Source organism: Telmatherina bonti (genome assembly GCF_933228915.1).
Source record: "Telmatherina bonti genome assembly, chromosome: 10".
NCBI lineage: Eukaryota > Metazoa > Chordata > Actinopteri > Atheriniformes > Telmatherinidae > Telmatherina > Telmatherina bonti.
The window spans coordinates 7,416,435-7,432,230 of record NC_136628.1 but is presented as its reverse complement, the minus strand read 5'-3'; the positions used below and the strand labels follow the sequence as shown (position 1 = coordinate 7,432,230).

The 15,796-nt window shown below is 39.2% G+C and overlaps 1 protein-coding gene across 1 annotated transcript in view; it reads right to left on the bottom strand.

Moving 5' to 3' along the window:
• tmem132e (transmembrane protein 132E) overlaps positions 1-15,796 on the bottom strand; it is a gene marked incomplete at its 3' end in the record, with an annotated part of 191,656 nt that overhangs the window by 14,658 nt on the left and 161,202 nt on the right. Inside the window, exon 8 of the mRNA XM_079247143.1 lies at positions 1,822-2,016. Coding sequence (XP_079103269.1) covers positions 1,822-2,016 — 195 coding nt within the window. The remainder of the gene's footprint in view (positions 1-1,821; positions 2,017-15,796) is intronic.

The following is a 15,796-nucleotide window of genomic DNA, read 5'->3' as shown; positions in this document are numbered from 1 at the left end:
TCATTTGTATTGGTTTTTTTTATGTTGTTGTTGCAAAGCATCCTTGGGTTCCTTGAGTTATTATTTCACACGTGCCAAAACTGTATAAATCCTGTTTTTGGCTCATATAAAGATGTTTTTTTATTTATATTTGCATATTCTAATAATAAAAGCTGCATCTATTTTAAGTTTTCTTGGCAAAACATAATGAAATAAAGAATAGCTCAAAACCTCCAGAAAGCCATGTACGTTTTGTGACTCTATCCAAATTGAATTTACTTGCAAATTTCGCAATAATCCACCTGCTATTTGGAAAACCTTGGCATTTTAAATTCCAAACTGTTCTTACAGGAAACACAAACATGCATTTTAATTCAAACTTTTGATGAATTAGATGTCTCTTTCAGACAAGTGGAACAGAAAAACCATCATTTAAATGAGTTCCAGCGTGAGCGACATCCCTCTAAATTGGATAAGCTCACAATTTGTTTACATTTCCTTGCAAATAAAGCTGCTTATGGCTTGACTCGAGGGTGTTAGAGGGCACCATGCTTTGGAAATAACATTAGCTGCTAATGCTTGTTATTTACCTGTGATAGATGCCTGGTGATTTTGCTGTCAGTGCACAGAGAGCGTTCATGAATATGTAGAAAGGTTTGTGGGGCAACCGGAAAAGATGTGTGCTATGCAGACTAAAAAGATGCCGTAAAGGAGCAAACAACAAAAGGCAGGGATGTATTTACTAAGCTATAACACACTCTTGGTGTTTGTTTGCAAGAGTTTTTCTGCTACTTTTTTAATGACCTTTACTCTTAACAATCACACTTCAGTTTGATTTTCTACTTACTTGTCATGAAGGAAAAACTGTCCACTTCCAAAGAAACTGCCATAAAAATTTTAGATTAACCTTTTTTTTAAAAATAAATTTCTAAAATAACACAGTCTTCCTTAAAAACATTTAAAAATTTTAAAATTTAAATCTGACTCTACAGGATAACTAATGATGCATTCATTCATTCATTCATTTTCTGAACCGCTTAATCCAATTCAGGGTTGCGGGGAAGCTGGAGCCTATCCCAGCTGGCTTTGGGCGAAAGGCAGGGTACACCCTGGACAGCTCGCCAGTCCATCGCAGGGCCCTAATGATGCATAAAGTCATATTTTTGCTAATCACTGACATATCGTAGACTGATAAAAATCAACAAACAAAACCCACTAACCCAACACTACATGGAAAAAACATTTTTTAAATGTCTTTTTAAGTGTTTTTTTCCCCCTTTATTAAAAAATATGATCATTTTATTGTGTTTTCAAACTGATATCTATAGAGTTGAAATCAACATAATAATTTAATATTTGATCAGAACCGAAGTTGATCAAAAGACTTACTCCAAAAAATATTTAAACAAGTATGAATCTGTACTTTTTGTTAGAGCAGTTCTGTGAAAATGAACATTTCTATCCTTAATGACATTAGAGTGCAGTTCATTTTATGATGTTTGGTAGTTTTGCGTAGGAATAAAGGTGTGTAAGAGATGTATGCAAAAAATAATTCTATAAAAACGTTTCTGCAATTCTTTTTAAAAGCAGACATTCTTTTAGTGACTTCAGACATCATTTCCACTGATCTATTGTGTCTTTATCTATGTTTGTAATACCTCTATTTCTAAAAAGTAAAATGAAAACTGGGTTCCTAAATTAGTCAAGAAACAGACTTTGTTATAAAAAGTTGTGCGGACATGAAGGCCAGCTAGAGAACAGAACTGTCCACAGTGGTGCACGGAATGAAACAGCTGCATGAAAAGTTGTTCTTGTTCTTATCCTTTTCCTGACTGCTCATACCTGTTTGAGGGCAGTGAGTGTCTGGAGGCCGGTTGCTTTGGCCACCATGGTGTGGCTGTTGCCGGGGCTGGGCTGCAGAGACAGGGTCAGGCCTGAAATAGCGTGAACACGCAGCTCCGTGATGGAAACCTTGTCATCTGTGACAGAGAATGACGCCTCTCCCAGCACTGCGTCCACTGCCAGCGGAGACTCCACCTGCAGAGAAGAAGATGTGCTTTTTTATTGTGTCTCCACATGACAGAGGGGGCATCGTTTCAGTCCGGAATAGACAACAGCTTTATTGTTTTTTCGAAGCTCATAAAGCCCATGACAAGCCAATCTCAGATTAAAGTGCTTTGTGCTGTTTGTTCCAGTGCATCTTGAATCCATGTGTCAATGCCTCTCAGTCTATCAAAGTGGAAAAGACAAAGAGAAAAGCCCCACTTGAGATGGAGTCCGGCGTCTTGCAGACATCAAGGTAAAGAGTGGAGCTGTACGGACACGTCTCAATGTGAAGGTTAGCAGAAAACACTTGTGCCCATCTAAGTGTCATCACACAAGATGCCAAAAACCATTTATAGATGGTCCTGCCTCTCTAAGTAATCCCAGGTCTTTGACAGCCTTCTGCAGCTGCTACTTTGACCACTTATGAAATATCATCATTTCACTTTGCTACTGCAACCAGAGGTCAGCAGGGACAGGTACACAGCAAAGAGCCATTCAGGGGAGCAGTGGCTTTGTTCTAAGACTCAGTCCAGAAATCTCTTCCGCCTTCATCTGAAGCTTTTCATAGTACGTGCTGGATTCAAAACCCTTGTTAGGCTGCCGCAGTGAAGGGCCTGGGATCTGAGAAGCTTCCCTCCTCATCAACCTAAAATCCTTTACACACATGTGCTTCCAAATGTCTAAATAATAATCCAGCAAAGCGCCGACTTCGCTGACTGTTGTGAACATTTTAAATGGACAGGCTTGCAAAGTCACTGAGACAAAGTTGTACATGAACATGCTTTCCACATTGCTCCTCCTTTTCTAGCTAACCTTGGGCTACATTTAAGTTCCACACAATTAAAGCAACAATTTCCTGCATAATTTGAGGCAATGAAATGCATCGTGTAAAAGCCTGCTGTGCCAAATCATCTGTGGAAACAGACACGGGAGCAGGTGTCAGGCTTTATTCATTTTCTTTTGATAGTTTATCTGTTCTGTTGTTATAAGTGCAATGGCCCATCAAGGCTTTTATTTTACGTTTTAAAAAATGATCTCTAATCTTGTGTTTTTTTCCCGCATACAGTTGTTTTATTTCAGTCCTCCCTCTTTAAGCTTTCTGTCCATGTGAAAGGTCTCCATCTATAAAGTGGAAACACTGCTCCTGAACTGTGATTGTTTATGGTCCAGTCTTTTCTTTCTTTACTTGACAAATTGACACATTTGCTTAATGCTGGGTGAATGGCTGGTTTCAGACACAGAATCAGGGTCTGTGTTGAACTCTGTGGAGTTCAACACTTTGGCTCATTTTAAGATGTGGGGAGTGAGTGGTTGAGCCGACTGAAAACCATGGAGATGAGGCCCCCCTACTAGGCCCAAACACAACACACTACTTCATTTTCTGTTTTACTTTTAGAGTTCCCACACTGAGCACAAAGGATGTGGAAACTAGTCACATGTCACTAGACTCAAGAAATTACGAAAGGAATTCTTTACAAGTCTCACAAGTCACTTCCAGACCGCCATACAAATTGAAATCGCAGGAGTCGCCCCCTGGTGGTCATTTCTTTCTGAGTAGGTCTCCATGGCCTAAATTTATGGTTCTGACTGGCCTCCCCTTCCTGTCCTCTCATCTGACTTTGTTTCTGCTGGTTTATAATTTAACCACGTTGAATTAGACCATGTCTTTGATGTTCCACTATGTCACTTTCTGAACTAAAAATATGTGTTTCCAACTTATTTCAATGACCCAGTGATGTTTATTATATATATTCCTGGAGTTATTATTGCCCTGCAGCATTCTGAAGCTGAGAAACCACTTCACATCATTAACTCCTGAGATGCCGCATCATTACAGCCACGTCTTCAGGGGTACAGCAGCTTAGGGGAGCAGGAATCGAACCACTGACCGCCATGAGATGAAAAATAATTTATTCATCATCCTAACCGCTTAGTCCGATTAGGGGTCGCAGGGAAGCTGGAGCCTATCTCAGCAGTGTTCGGGCAAAAGGCTGGGTACACCCTGGACAGGTCGCCAGTCCATCGCAGGGCGAGATGAAATATGATATATAAAATTAGATGAAAAAGACACTAGAAAAATTGAATGGAAAAATAGTTCAAAACACTTAAGGTAAACATTATGTGCATATTTATCACTAGATGTTTTAGCCAACCTTTACTGTTTTACATTGATGTCGTTGTGAACTGATAAATAAAGCTGAATTGAATTGGATGGACTGCAGGTTTAAGTCTTTTTTTTTTTTTTTTACCAGTTCTTGACATGTGACGTTTTCATTTCCTTTCTCTTTATTAAGAGTACTGGCCTGCAAACGTCCTCTTACTGAAACATTTTTTATTTTTCTTTGAAGATTAAAGCAAGTTTACATCTTGTAGCGGCCTCCCAAGAGAACTTGCAGAACCTTTTCATCATAAAGGCTTTTTATGGTAAGATAGGTTTTCCTCCCTCTTTCTCTTGAGTTTTTCTCTGTAAACCTGTTTGTAATCACTTCGTCTGCTCTCTCCTGGCTGTGAAAACCAAATCCATCTCTCAAACTATTTTGAAGACGGTTGACAGATGAAAAAGATGAGACACTCACTTAATTCATGACACAGATTTAAAATGACAGTGCTGAAGTATTTGTTCAATCTTGGTAAATCATCTCAGCCTCCCTTCATCTCAGGTGAGAAAGGAGAAGCAGAAAGAATGGAGACATGCACAATCGTTTTGAAAAATAGTTAAGAAATAAGAAATAATGTGACCACCAACTTGACACACGACTATTAATAAAATGCTTCTACCACCACAAGGGGGCAGTGGTGTGCCGAACCACAAGTTTGTGGACAAAAACTCTGACTCTGGTACAACATGTGTAATGCTGTGAGATTGGACGCTAATGAAGAACAAATAGTGTAAACATGCAGAGATAAAACAAGAAAAAAAATGTCTATGAGAAAATGTGGTCCAGCTGAGCTAGCGCAGAAAAAGAGGTCAGTTTGCTTTTACGTGTTCGAGATCTTAGAGGTGAAAATAGAGGTCAACATAGTCGTGATAGGGATTGTTTTTATGGTGAAAATGTGATAAATAATGATGTTATCATGGATCATTGTGGATTTAACGTAAAAATAAACACTTCTACAAACTTCTACAGATCACCTAAAGGGTAAGATATTAGGGCCGTAACGATATGTGTTCGATTCGATCCCATTCAGATTTTTTAGGTGCTGATTCGATTTAAATTGTGATTGTAATAATTCTTTGATATTGCTGAATTTTGTCGACTAAAAACAAAAAAATATGAACAAGATTTATATCTGCTCATCATTTTTCTTAATTTTAATGAGGAAAAAACAACTCATTCGCCAGACCATCATTCTGCTGCTATAACGTCCAAGAAGAAAAGTTAAAAGATCAATAAAAACAATAAAAATTAAATAACGTTTTGGATGAATAAATAATGGATTATTTTTATTTATTTGAAAAAAAAAGAAGATTTTCTAACATAAAAAAAAAAAAGTTCTTGAAATTGTGAAGCAAAAAAAACAAAAAAACAAAAACCCAATATTCAGGTTTTTTTTAATTTGATTCCCTGCCCTTATAAGATATCCATCACTATTTACCACAGAGTTACACACGGTTCCTTAAAAACTGGTGACAATGTAAGCGATAATGCTCTGGAGCGCCGGAGATCTAGTGGACTTTTAAGGGTTAATTAGTTGAAAAGCAACATAGAGAAAATTGTTGGAAAAAGCTGCAAATAAAAAAACCTTAGATCACGCAAGGAGCAAAACCAGCGGGGGAGGAGCCAAGACAGGGCGCCACTTTCACATCTTCCAAGCTCCCCAACATTACCTACCGCAGCTTCATCTGACACCCATGTTGCATTTACATTACTTTTACATTATAGAAGCAATATTTTCAAGTTTTGAGACAATAATTGCGATTTGCAGGTGTTTCCACTGAAAAGTGTTCATCACATTAGCCTCAGTTCTCGTAAAATCTCATTAACCAGACGAGAACTGCGGCTTATAGTAACGTAGCGTTATTTTGTGGATTTCCTATTTGCTGTGGGGAATTTTCTCCAGCTTTCCTCCCTCATTTTCTTCTCTGAAACTCTGAAATTCACTGTTGTTTGTTTTGCACCACGCCATCTTTACCGGAAATGAACTGGCCACGACCACCACGTCACGTCCTGGCACACGTACACGTGAAAAAAGTGTTTCATTACACTTTTCAGATATATTTCTCTATTGAAGCGTCTGAAAAATCACCTCATCAGAGCGTAAAAACATTTTAGCGGTACTTGAGCCTTTTTTCTCAAAATGTAGGTGTTTCAATTAGAGTGTTTTTTTTTTTTTTTTTTTAAAATTGCAATATTTAGTTTTTGAGCAATTCCAGGTTTCTAGATGGGAACGCAGCTAAAGAAACAGCTCAGATCTGAGGTTTCAGGACATTTCCTGTCTCCTCCAGATGTTAGAGACTGGAAGCCATACTGATGTGTGAACGCGCCAAGCTGAGAATACATATACTTTACAGATGTTTTGCAGTACACAGCACATAATAATACATTAATACCACAGTAAAATAAAATATTAAGTTCCCAATATATTGGTAGATTTTTATGGTGATAAATACCCAGAGGCTAAAAAAAGAAAATAATAAATAGAAAAACAGCCACAAAGTTCTTCAGTCTGTTCCACCTCCTTATGCATACTGTTTGCCTGTGATGGATTAATGTGCCAGAAAGAAGCGTTATGGTACACTGGGCACCGCACAAGCATGTGCACATGCAATCATACACACGTGTACACACAGGTTTGTTCGAGAGCTTAACCCCAAGGCATGATAACAAATGGATAAATAAAGTAATTCTTAAAGTTTTCTGGAGGAAAGTGCATGATGAATGACTCTCAGCAGGAGCTCGTTTCACAACAAGTTTAGCTTGATGCTACGACTGTTTCCACAGAACAATTTAATTCAAGGAAAAAGTCAAAACAGTCAATTCATTAATACCGGCTTCAGTCCCGAGCAAAAACACGTCAGATTCGGTGTAAAAACTCGTCTAATCACAAGTCCATCTGTGGAGATGACTGCAAGAGAAAACTGTTTGCTTACAATCGATTTTCTGCTATTTCTCCTTCCATTCGACCATGGCTGATATTTTCAAGGGCCAATTAAAGCCACTAAAAAGAAAATCTGACGCTGCTGAAAATCAATATCGGCAACGATGTCCCATTGTCAAAACACATTTTAAAGAAATTCCACGTTGTGCATTGATTTTATAACTAAGAAAATGTAATCACAGAAACTGATGGTGTGTAAAGTTATCATCCGGACTGGATGTAAATACTGTACAGCCATTTATTCCTCAGCTTTCATCTAAACAGCAGAAAGTCTGGTGTTTGAACCTCCTACAGTCTCCAGAAGTTCTCACCCATACAGATCTCCAGAATCTCACCAACCTCTTTCATGCCTTTAATACAAACACACTGGGCTTTCCACAAGACTTTATTCACACTTCATCTCCTCATATTTCACGTTCAAGTCAGACTTTCTTGTAATCCTTAAAAAAATGGTCCTGATCAACAGTTCATCGGCTTTTTTGAAGATCTTTCACAGTTTTTCTTTGAAGATTTTCAGGTTTTATTTGACTGATTTTCAGTCCAGTGCATGGACCTGTATGCATGTGTCTTAATGCAAACACCTGTATGTATGGAGCTATATGCATGTGTCTTAATGCATACACCTGTATGTATGGAGCTATATGCATGTGTCTTAATGCATACACCTGTATGTATGGAGCTATATGCATGTGTCTTAATGCATACACCTGTATGTATGGAGCTGTATGCATGTGTCTTAATGCATACACCTGTATGTATGGAGCTATATGCATGTGTCTTAATGCATACACCTGTATGTATGGAGCTGTATGCATGTGTCTTAATGCATACACCTGTATGTATGGAGCTGTATGCATACAGGTTTGATAGAGAGCTGGATCCCCCTCTGAACCTGGGCCTGACGGGTCTGATGGAGGGACCTGAACAAAGGCCATTATTACGTCACAGCAGCCATGAAGACGTCCTTTAAGTGTGTTTAGATAAGCAGTTTACTGACTAATAAAATGATCATATCTTGTATTTATGACAGAAACTAGCTGGATTGATGAACCCAGCAGGTGTCAGTGATACTTGGCGAGGACCACTTATCCACCTGACACTGGTGGAAGTGTTCACACAAGTACAAAAAGAGGCTTGAACCAGTGCTGATTAATTCTCGTTATAATGTGACTCCTCCCGAGGCATCGTCACCTACTTCCTCTCTGATTGGCTGAATCTGGAAAACGACTCATTAGAAGCTAACTCTGACTTCCTGTGGTCTAATAACACTTTTTCTTTTTTCTTCTGGTTATACGCTTTGGTTCATTTATGTTTTAGGCTTTTTTGTTTCCCACAGTGCTAACCACTACTCCACCATGCATCAATATGTTATGTTATGTTACGTTACGTTACGTTACGTTATAATATATTATATGATATTATATGATATGATATGATATGATATTATTTTGTTATGTTATGTTATGTTATGTTATGTTATGTTATATTATATTATATTATATTATATTATTTTGTTATGTTATGTTATGTTATGTTGTGTTATGTTATGTTATATTATATTATATTAGTCAATTAAAATTTTTAATCACGATCGATTGCATAATATCGTGAGTTAACTTGTGATTAATCGCATATTAATCATGGATTTTATAAACAGTAGAACATGGCTGAAATATCCTTGTTGAAGCCTTTCGCTGAAGTGTACAAGCCATGAGTACAATTGTTGAAGTCTGAAATGGTGTTTAAAAGGGGTGAAGAGGGTGGAAAGTTGAACTTAAATGAGTGCAAGACAGTTGACGACGGTTGAAAAATGAGTAAAAGACAGTTAGACGTGGTTAAAATGTTCTTGTTGAGGCCTAAGCTGGACAGGAGACATAAACAGCTCTGTATTAACAGTGCTGAATCATCACTGAACACCTTTGACCTATTAGTTGTCATGACAATGGCCCCTCCCTTCACTCACTGCAGTTCCAAAATGACACGCTGGGGGAGAGGGGGAGACTTTTTGCTGCACAGACCCTCTGTGACCACTCCGAACTCCTCAACGCTACACGAAAACCGTAACAGAAATCAAAATAATTCTTGCACCGTGAGAGGCAGAATGTTTTGAGGAACACAGGGATGTAATTTATTTTACCCTAGAGTGAACTGAATTTAAATGGCAGCGAGTTAAATAAAAGTGGAGTGGAGAGGTCATGTTTCCTTTCTCTATGGCAGCTTGAATGGGGAAAAAGCAGACTTTTGGTCGCTTGGAGGGCCGTAGTTCAAAATCTGTAGGTCACAGCTCTTTCATTCTTGCCCTGAGTTAAAGCCAAGAAGATTTGGAAGGTTTTGATGTATAATATGTGTCTGTAGGGCAAAAGCTTAAGAAGTTATGAGAATTTGTTCGAGGTCCGGAAAGTTTTAAAAATTTAGAGTGGAGTTAGAGTGAGAGCGAAAAGTGATCGGCAAAAAAGTTGAACGATTTTAAAACTGCGATATTTCAAAAACGGTTGAAGATATCAAAAAGTTGAAAAGAAGTTTAAGAGCTGAATTTGTTGTGGCTTGTTTAAAGTTTGAATGGTGTTTCTAGCTGAAAGTATGCGGAAGTTATAAAGGCTGAAAGAGTTGAAAGTTTTTGTGGAATGTTCAACCATTCATTTCAATGAGAGCTCAAAATCAATAAAATGATCAATAATTTGAAATTGGTTGAAGATATCAAAAATTTGAATAGAAGCAGGAATGAGCTGAACGAGCTGAACGTTTTGATACCAAATTTGTTGAAATCAGTTGAACACAGCTGAAGTTATTACGCGCCGAAAAAGGTACGGAAGAAGTAAGAATAAATAGAGAATAATAAAGAAAAACAGGAAAACTATTGTGTGAATGCTTTAAGCATTCACACAATTAGATAGTTTTTTAAACATGTAGGTTCCAGTCTGTCCTCATTTGATGCGTTATTAAATTACAAGTTTAATTAATGACAAAGACCCTTCTTGAATGTTTTCTGACCAGTAAAAAAAAAGTACTTTTTTTTCCATCAGTAGGGGGAGTACAAGCCCATTTATTGCAGAGCGGCTCTGAGCTACAGCTCACAAGCCATTCCTGCCCTCATTGGAGCTGGCAAGGAGGAGGGGAGAGGGGAGAGTTTTGCTTATTACTGCCAACCTGTGGTCGTTTGTGGAGGTAGCAGTTTTGTGGTTTTGCTCACGACCTGGTGTTTGCCACCTGGTGGTGGAAAGAATCGCCTTGAAATCTTACATATTCTGCCTTTAAGGATAATTTACTGATGAAATCATGGTGTTGAGTATTTAGTGACTCCACACAGACATGTAAACTCTTTCAAGCACACTGACATGTCTGTCTGCCATCAAGCAGAGTTCAACTGTACTCGTTCTGGTCCAGTTCTCAGCTGAATTCACAAGTAAGGGAGGTGAAGCAAAGCAGTCATGCTTTCCATGATCCTAAACGAGGATCTGGAGTGAAGCTGTGCATGGCGTCATGACTCCAGCCCTCAATCGAAGACCGTTGCTGAATGCAGACAGCAGATCAATCATGAGTCCAAGCGGCAGATTGACGCCGACCAGCTGAGTCTCTTCTGCACACTCAGTCGCGCAGACTTACATCTCACTACATTATCCTGTCCTCATGCACCTCTGCACTTCTCCTCATTCCAGTAAATCATACGTTGGCTCTAAGGTGCAGCCTTGTATTAGTGGTGGATTTATTCATGCAAGCCGTGGTCTTCATGGGTTTTAACTTTTGGATGTGACAGAGGAAAACCCCCTGGAGGCAACGACACATCTATCAGAACGTACACACATCAGTTCAAAGTAAAAGTCTAAACACTCCGCGAGAAGAGGTCATTATTACCCTTTCTTTCACACTCAAAGTTAATCCCCGTTTCATCTGCAGCGATAATGAAAGGATCTTCAAGATAATTTGAACTTTCAGTAGAGCTTTCAATACATTTTACTTCCCGAAAAGGAACTTGCACTTAACGTGATTTACTGCAAAAGTACATGTAAGTGTTGAGCCGCAGTAAGAGCATTCCCTTCGCACTAATTGAGGTGGCAGATGATTTGCTCTGCATGCTCCAAAATAACGTCTCTTGCCAGAGTGGAAGACTGCTGGGAAATCTTATCAAACGGAATTTGACATTATATGAACCCAGAATACTGAAAACACTTTACATTTTCTGAGAGTCAAACTGTTTTTCTATTGCTGCCACTTTGGATTCCCCAAGTGTGAAGTTGTGGTTTGATCTTAACTTTTTAAAGAGCATGCATGCAGCTCCATCCTGCTGGAAATGTATTTGTACTGTGAATAAGAAAACAGTCAGTCAGAAAAAAATAAAAATAAAAAAAGACACTTTTTTTGGTGGCGTTTACAGTCAAACAAGTTGTTTGCAAAAGCTATGTAAATAGATTTCCTCCATTTCAAAAAAGTTTGGAATCTTTGTGGAGTAAAATTAGGATTGGTTCAGGATCATCGAGGCTGTGAATTTATTTAGAAACAGAAAAAAAGCCAAAAAATTGAACAGGTCATTTGTAATATGGTGACAGACACTTTCTAAAAGTTGTTGATCTAAACATCACAACGCATTAGTTTTCTCAGATATCTCCAGATAACATGATAAGCCTGGTATTACTGAGGCAAATCACTTTTTGTTTGATCAGCACAGTCTTGAGTGTTACACACCCACTTGGGAATCCTCCTGAACCTCCCGATTAGCCCCTCCAGCACAGGAGTTCACTTCTTTGGTTTAAGACCCCAATCAGCGGTCACACTACTCCAAACGAACCGTATTGTCTGTTGAAGTGGAGGAGGGCATGGTTAGAGCGCATAAAGCTGCTCCAGTAAAATGATAGAAAATATTTTACACTTTTTCTTATGTGGACAAATACGCAAAAGTGAAAAGGCTAAATTCCAGCATGAAAAAGTCATGATAATTCAGAATCATCATTCTGCTGATTGATATGATTCTGCAGTGGAGATCACTGAGTGCACTAGAGTTGTATGAAAGCCCATGTATGATCTACACTAAACGTGGACACGGAGCATTTGTCCATCTTTGACATCATTGATGTACCTAGTTTGGTTCATTTTTGCAGCATTTTGGCCCACCTTTGCAGAATCATAGCCTGACAGAACAATACCATGGGTGAACTATAGGGGCAGTGTTGAGCAGTGTTGCAGATGTGCAACGGGCAAAAGGAACAAAGAAGAAGAATAAAAAGCTGTGATGTATTTAAATGGCTGTGTCAAAATGTCCACCTTGTTCCCTGCATAGTGTCCCACATGGCGCTCACGCCATCTTCTAGGGGGTCCGAATGTCCAGAGAGAAAACAGAAGTACAATCAAAGTTACCAACAATGCATCTTGAAATGTATTGAACATCGATGGGTTATATTGACCACAATGCATGTCAGGCAGGAGCTCAAAGTGGCGCAAATGACTCAAACATCAAAGCAAGTTAAGAAAAAACTACAGTACAAACTACATACTACAGATGTGTTGTATGGAGAAAATAAAGTACAAAATAAGAAAATAATTCTTTTCAAACTATATTTGATTGAATTTGGAGTGGTGGTTGCCATGGTGACAGCTAGTAGACATGCGATCTGCAATGACAAGAAAAGTTAGCTTCATGTCCAAATCGCCAACAGAATGAGTTGTGAGTCTAAAGCACACTATATAGAGCAGCCTGCGTAGTAGATGAGGGGTTAGGGGATAGTGTGGACATTCGGACACAGCCAGTGTCTGCACAGATCTCCACCCCCACCTGGTGGATGTACTACCTAATCCCCGTGACAACATCCAGGACCAAAGCGGTAACCTCTGCTGGACGAAAGTGAAGCCTACGTGGAAGTGCCATAACTTGCAGTTCTCCCTTCATCCACTTGGGGCTCTAAAACAGAGCAAATCCCCATAGACTCCCATTTAAAAAAAAACAACTTCACAGCAGAAATAAACATGTTTACAGCAGAAATAAACATGTTTACATCCTGGTACAAAAATCCATTTTAGGTTTAATATGTCAGATTTACCTTCATGACAACTACGTGGGGGGAGTGAATTTTTGTTCTATAATTAAATTATTTAGAAACCTAATTTAATATTGAAATTTGGGATAGTTGGGAACGTGTCCTTCCGATTGAAAGGCACCTGATGTTCAGATGCAAGAGGGTGTTGCAAAAATGCAGTTTTATCCGACTAACTTAGCTTTAGCCTGCCAACCCTAATTAGCTGATTAGATCTCGTTAGCTCCTGTTAGCTCCTGTTTGCTCTCATTAGCTCCCGTTAGCTCCTGTTAGCTCTCGTTAGCTCCCGTTAGCTCCTGTTAGCTCTCGTTAGCTTCTGTAAGCTCTCGTTAGCTCCCGTTAGCTCTTGTTAGCTCTCATTAGCTCCCGTTAGCTCCTGTTAGCTCCTGTTAGCTCTCATTAGCTCCCGTTAGCTCCTGTTAGCTCTCATTAGCTCCCGTTAGCTCTCGTTAGCTCCCGTTAGCTCCTGTTAGCTCATGTTAGCTCTCGTTAGCTCCTGTTAGCTCTCGTTAGCTCCTGTAAGCTCTCGTTAGCTCCTGTTAGCTCTCGTTAACTCCCGTTAGCTCTGGGCCTGCGTGTCATCAGCAACTTCTGCCTCGTTTTCTATAAAGTTGCTTGCAGGTTATTGGGCTTGTTTTCCTAACTCTAGTTGATTCTTTTGGTCTGATCCTGCTTGTTCTACGAAGCTGTCTGATCCTCTTACAGCTGTCCATAATAAAGCATAAAGCCCTGGCTGCGTAGCGGGGAAACACCAACAGTTTGTTGCCCCTTTCGAAACTCCATCACACCTCTATCTGACAGAGCAACAGAATGACAATGCCTGAGAAAAAGTAAGAAAATAAAGGTAAGAAAGTTATAATAATGACTGAGATACAGAGTGTGAGCTGGAGGGCTGGTTTCGACTTTGGGAGGAAGATTATTTTGCATTTTGCAGATTTAGCAGGGTTGAAATACAATGCAGAATCAGTTTTTCATGGTCTCATAAGGATGAGGACAAGAGTTTAACACTGGATCTATTTGAGGTTTTCACATCTGTCTACTTTTAAATAGAGCTTATAAGTTATTTAATGTTTTACTACATTTATAGTCAGTTTATTGTATATATAGCTATAATTTATTTATTTTTTTTTTTTTTAAAGGGGCTAAGTTGCTTCTTTGGGGCTTGTTTTCATCAAACTGGTTGCTTATTTATCTCAGAAGATCTGACAACACTGAAGACCAGATCAGACATATATACCAAGCAGAGAAACAAGACAAGATCCAGACAGTGTTTTTTTTCCCTGAAGGTCTTGTTTGTATGAGCAAATCAATGTCAGTTTACATTTTACATTTACTATGACGGCTTGGTCCTGTTGTCTCTGAGTCAGAGAGAAAAACTGGCCGATTGGCAGTCCAGACCTGTCATTGTATTTTAGATTAAATCAGGTGTTTGAATGATGTGCAGAATTCAGTCTCTGTCCAGAAAGTGCAGTAGTTCCACAGAGCAGACTGAAACATCTTTTATAATATAGGCTTGAAAAATGGAAAATTATGCAAATTTTTTAGCTCTGAACCGGTTTCTAGCCGTCAAGCACCTTTTCAAATCGTAATATGTGCGCGGCGCGCGTCACGTCACACCGACTCAGAGGCTGAATTTTAAGGTCTAAATATCACAATGCGTCTGTAAAGTTATCAGTAAACATCAGCATTCAGAGGCCATGTTAGGAAATTTATATATTATCATTTGTTCATGACTTATCTTTTCTTTTATCATATGTTAAACTTTTGAGATTACTTTAACAAAGATTGATTCTTTCTGGTGAAGCAGGGTGCCTCATGCTTAATGAGCTTGGCTCACTCAGATATACCATCCTATTGTTATCTTTGCACCTCGTGTTTTACTCATGACTTGCTTCTGGTAGTCTGTTAAAATAGATGCTTATTGTTTTAGCAACTGCAGGAGTAAATGAAGTTAATACTATACATTAACTGAAAAATGTGTGATGAACTCATGACATGTGTCATGCCATTATCTGTCAAATAAAAAGCCTGAGCAGAGGAAGAGCAAGCGAAGAAGACAGTTAGGAGTCTCTGTGCGAGCTCTGAGACTGTTCTCTTCCCCTTTGCAAAGGTTACACTGAGTTCTAAGTCCGTGTCTCTTTCTTTATTTTACATGTCACAGAGGTTTTAAACCTGACAGGCCACTTTATCAGGTCCACCCGCTAACATCGTGCTGGACCCCCTTTTTCATCCAGAACTGCCTTCATTCTTGGTGTGATAGATTCAACAACAAGTTGGAAACATTCCTCAGAGGTTTTCCTCCATGTTGACATGAAGCATCACACAGTTGCTGCACATCATGATGAGAATCTCCCGTTCCACCACGTCCCAAAGCTGCTCTGCTGGACTGAGATCTGGTGACTGTGGAGGCCGTTGGAGGACAGTGAACTCATCTTCATGGTGGAGATGATGTGAGCTTTGTGACATGGTGCATCATCCTGCTGGAAGTTTCCATCAGAAGATGCTACACTGTGCTCAGAAAGGGATGGATTAAACCATGACAGAGTCCAAGGTGGGACAAGAACCCCCCCCATTCCACCAGTAGCAGCTTAAACTGCTGATCCAAGGTAGGACGGATCCATGTTTTCATGTTATTTCCAGCAGATTCT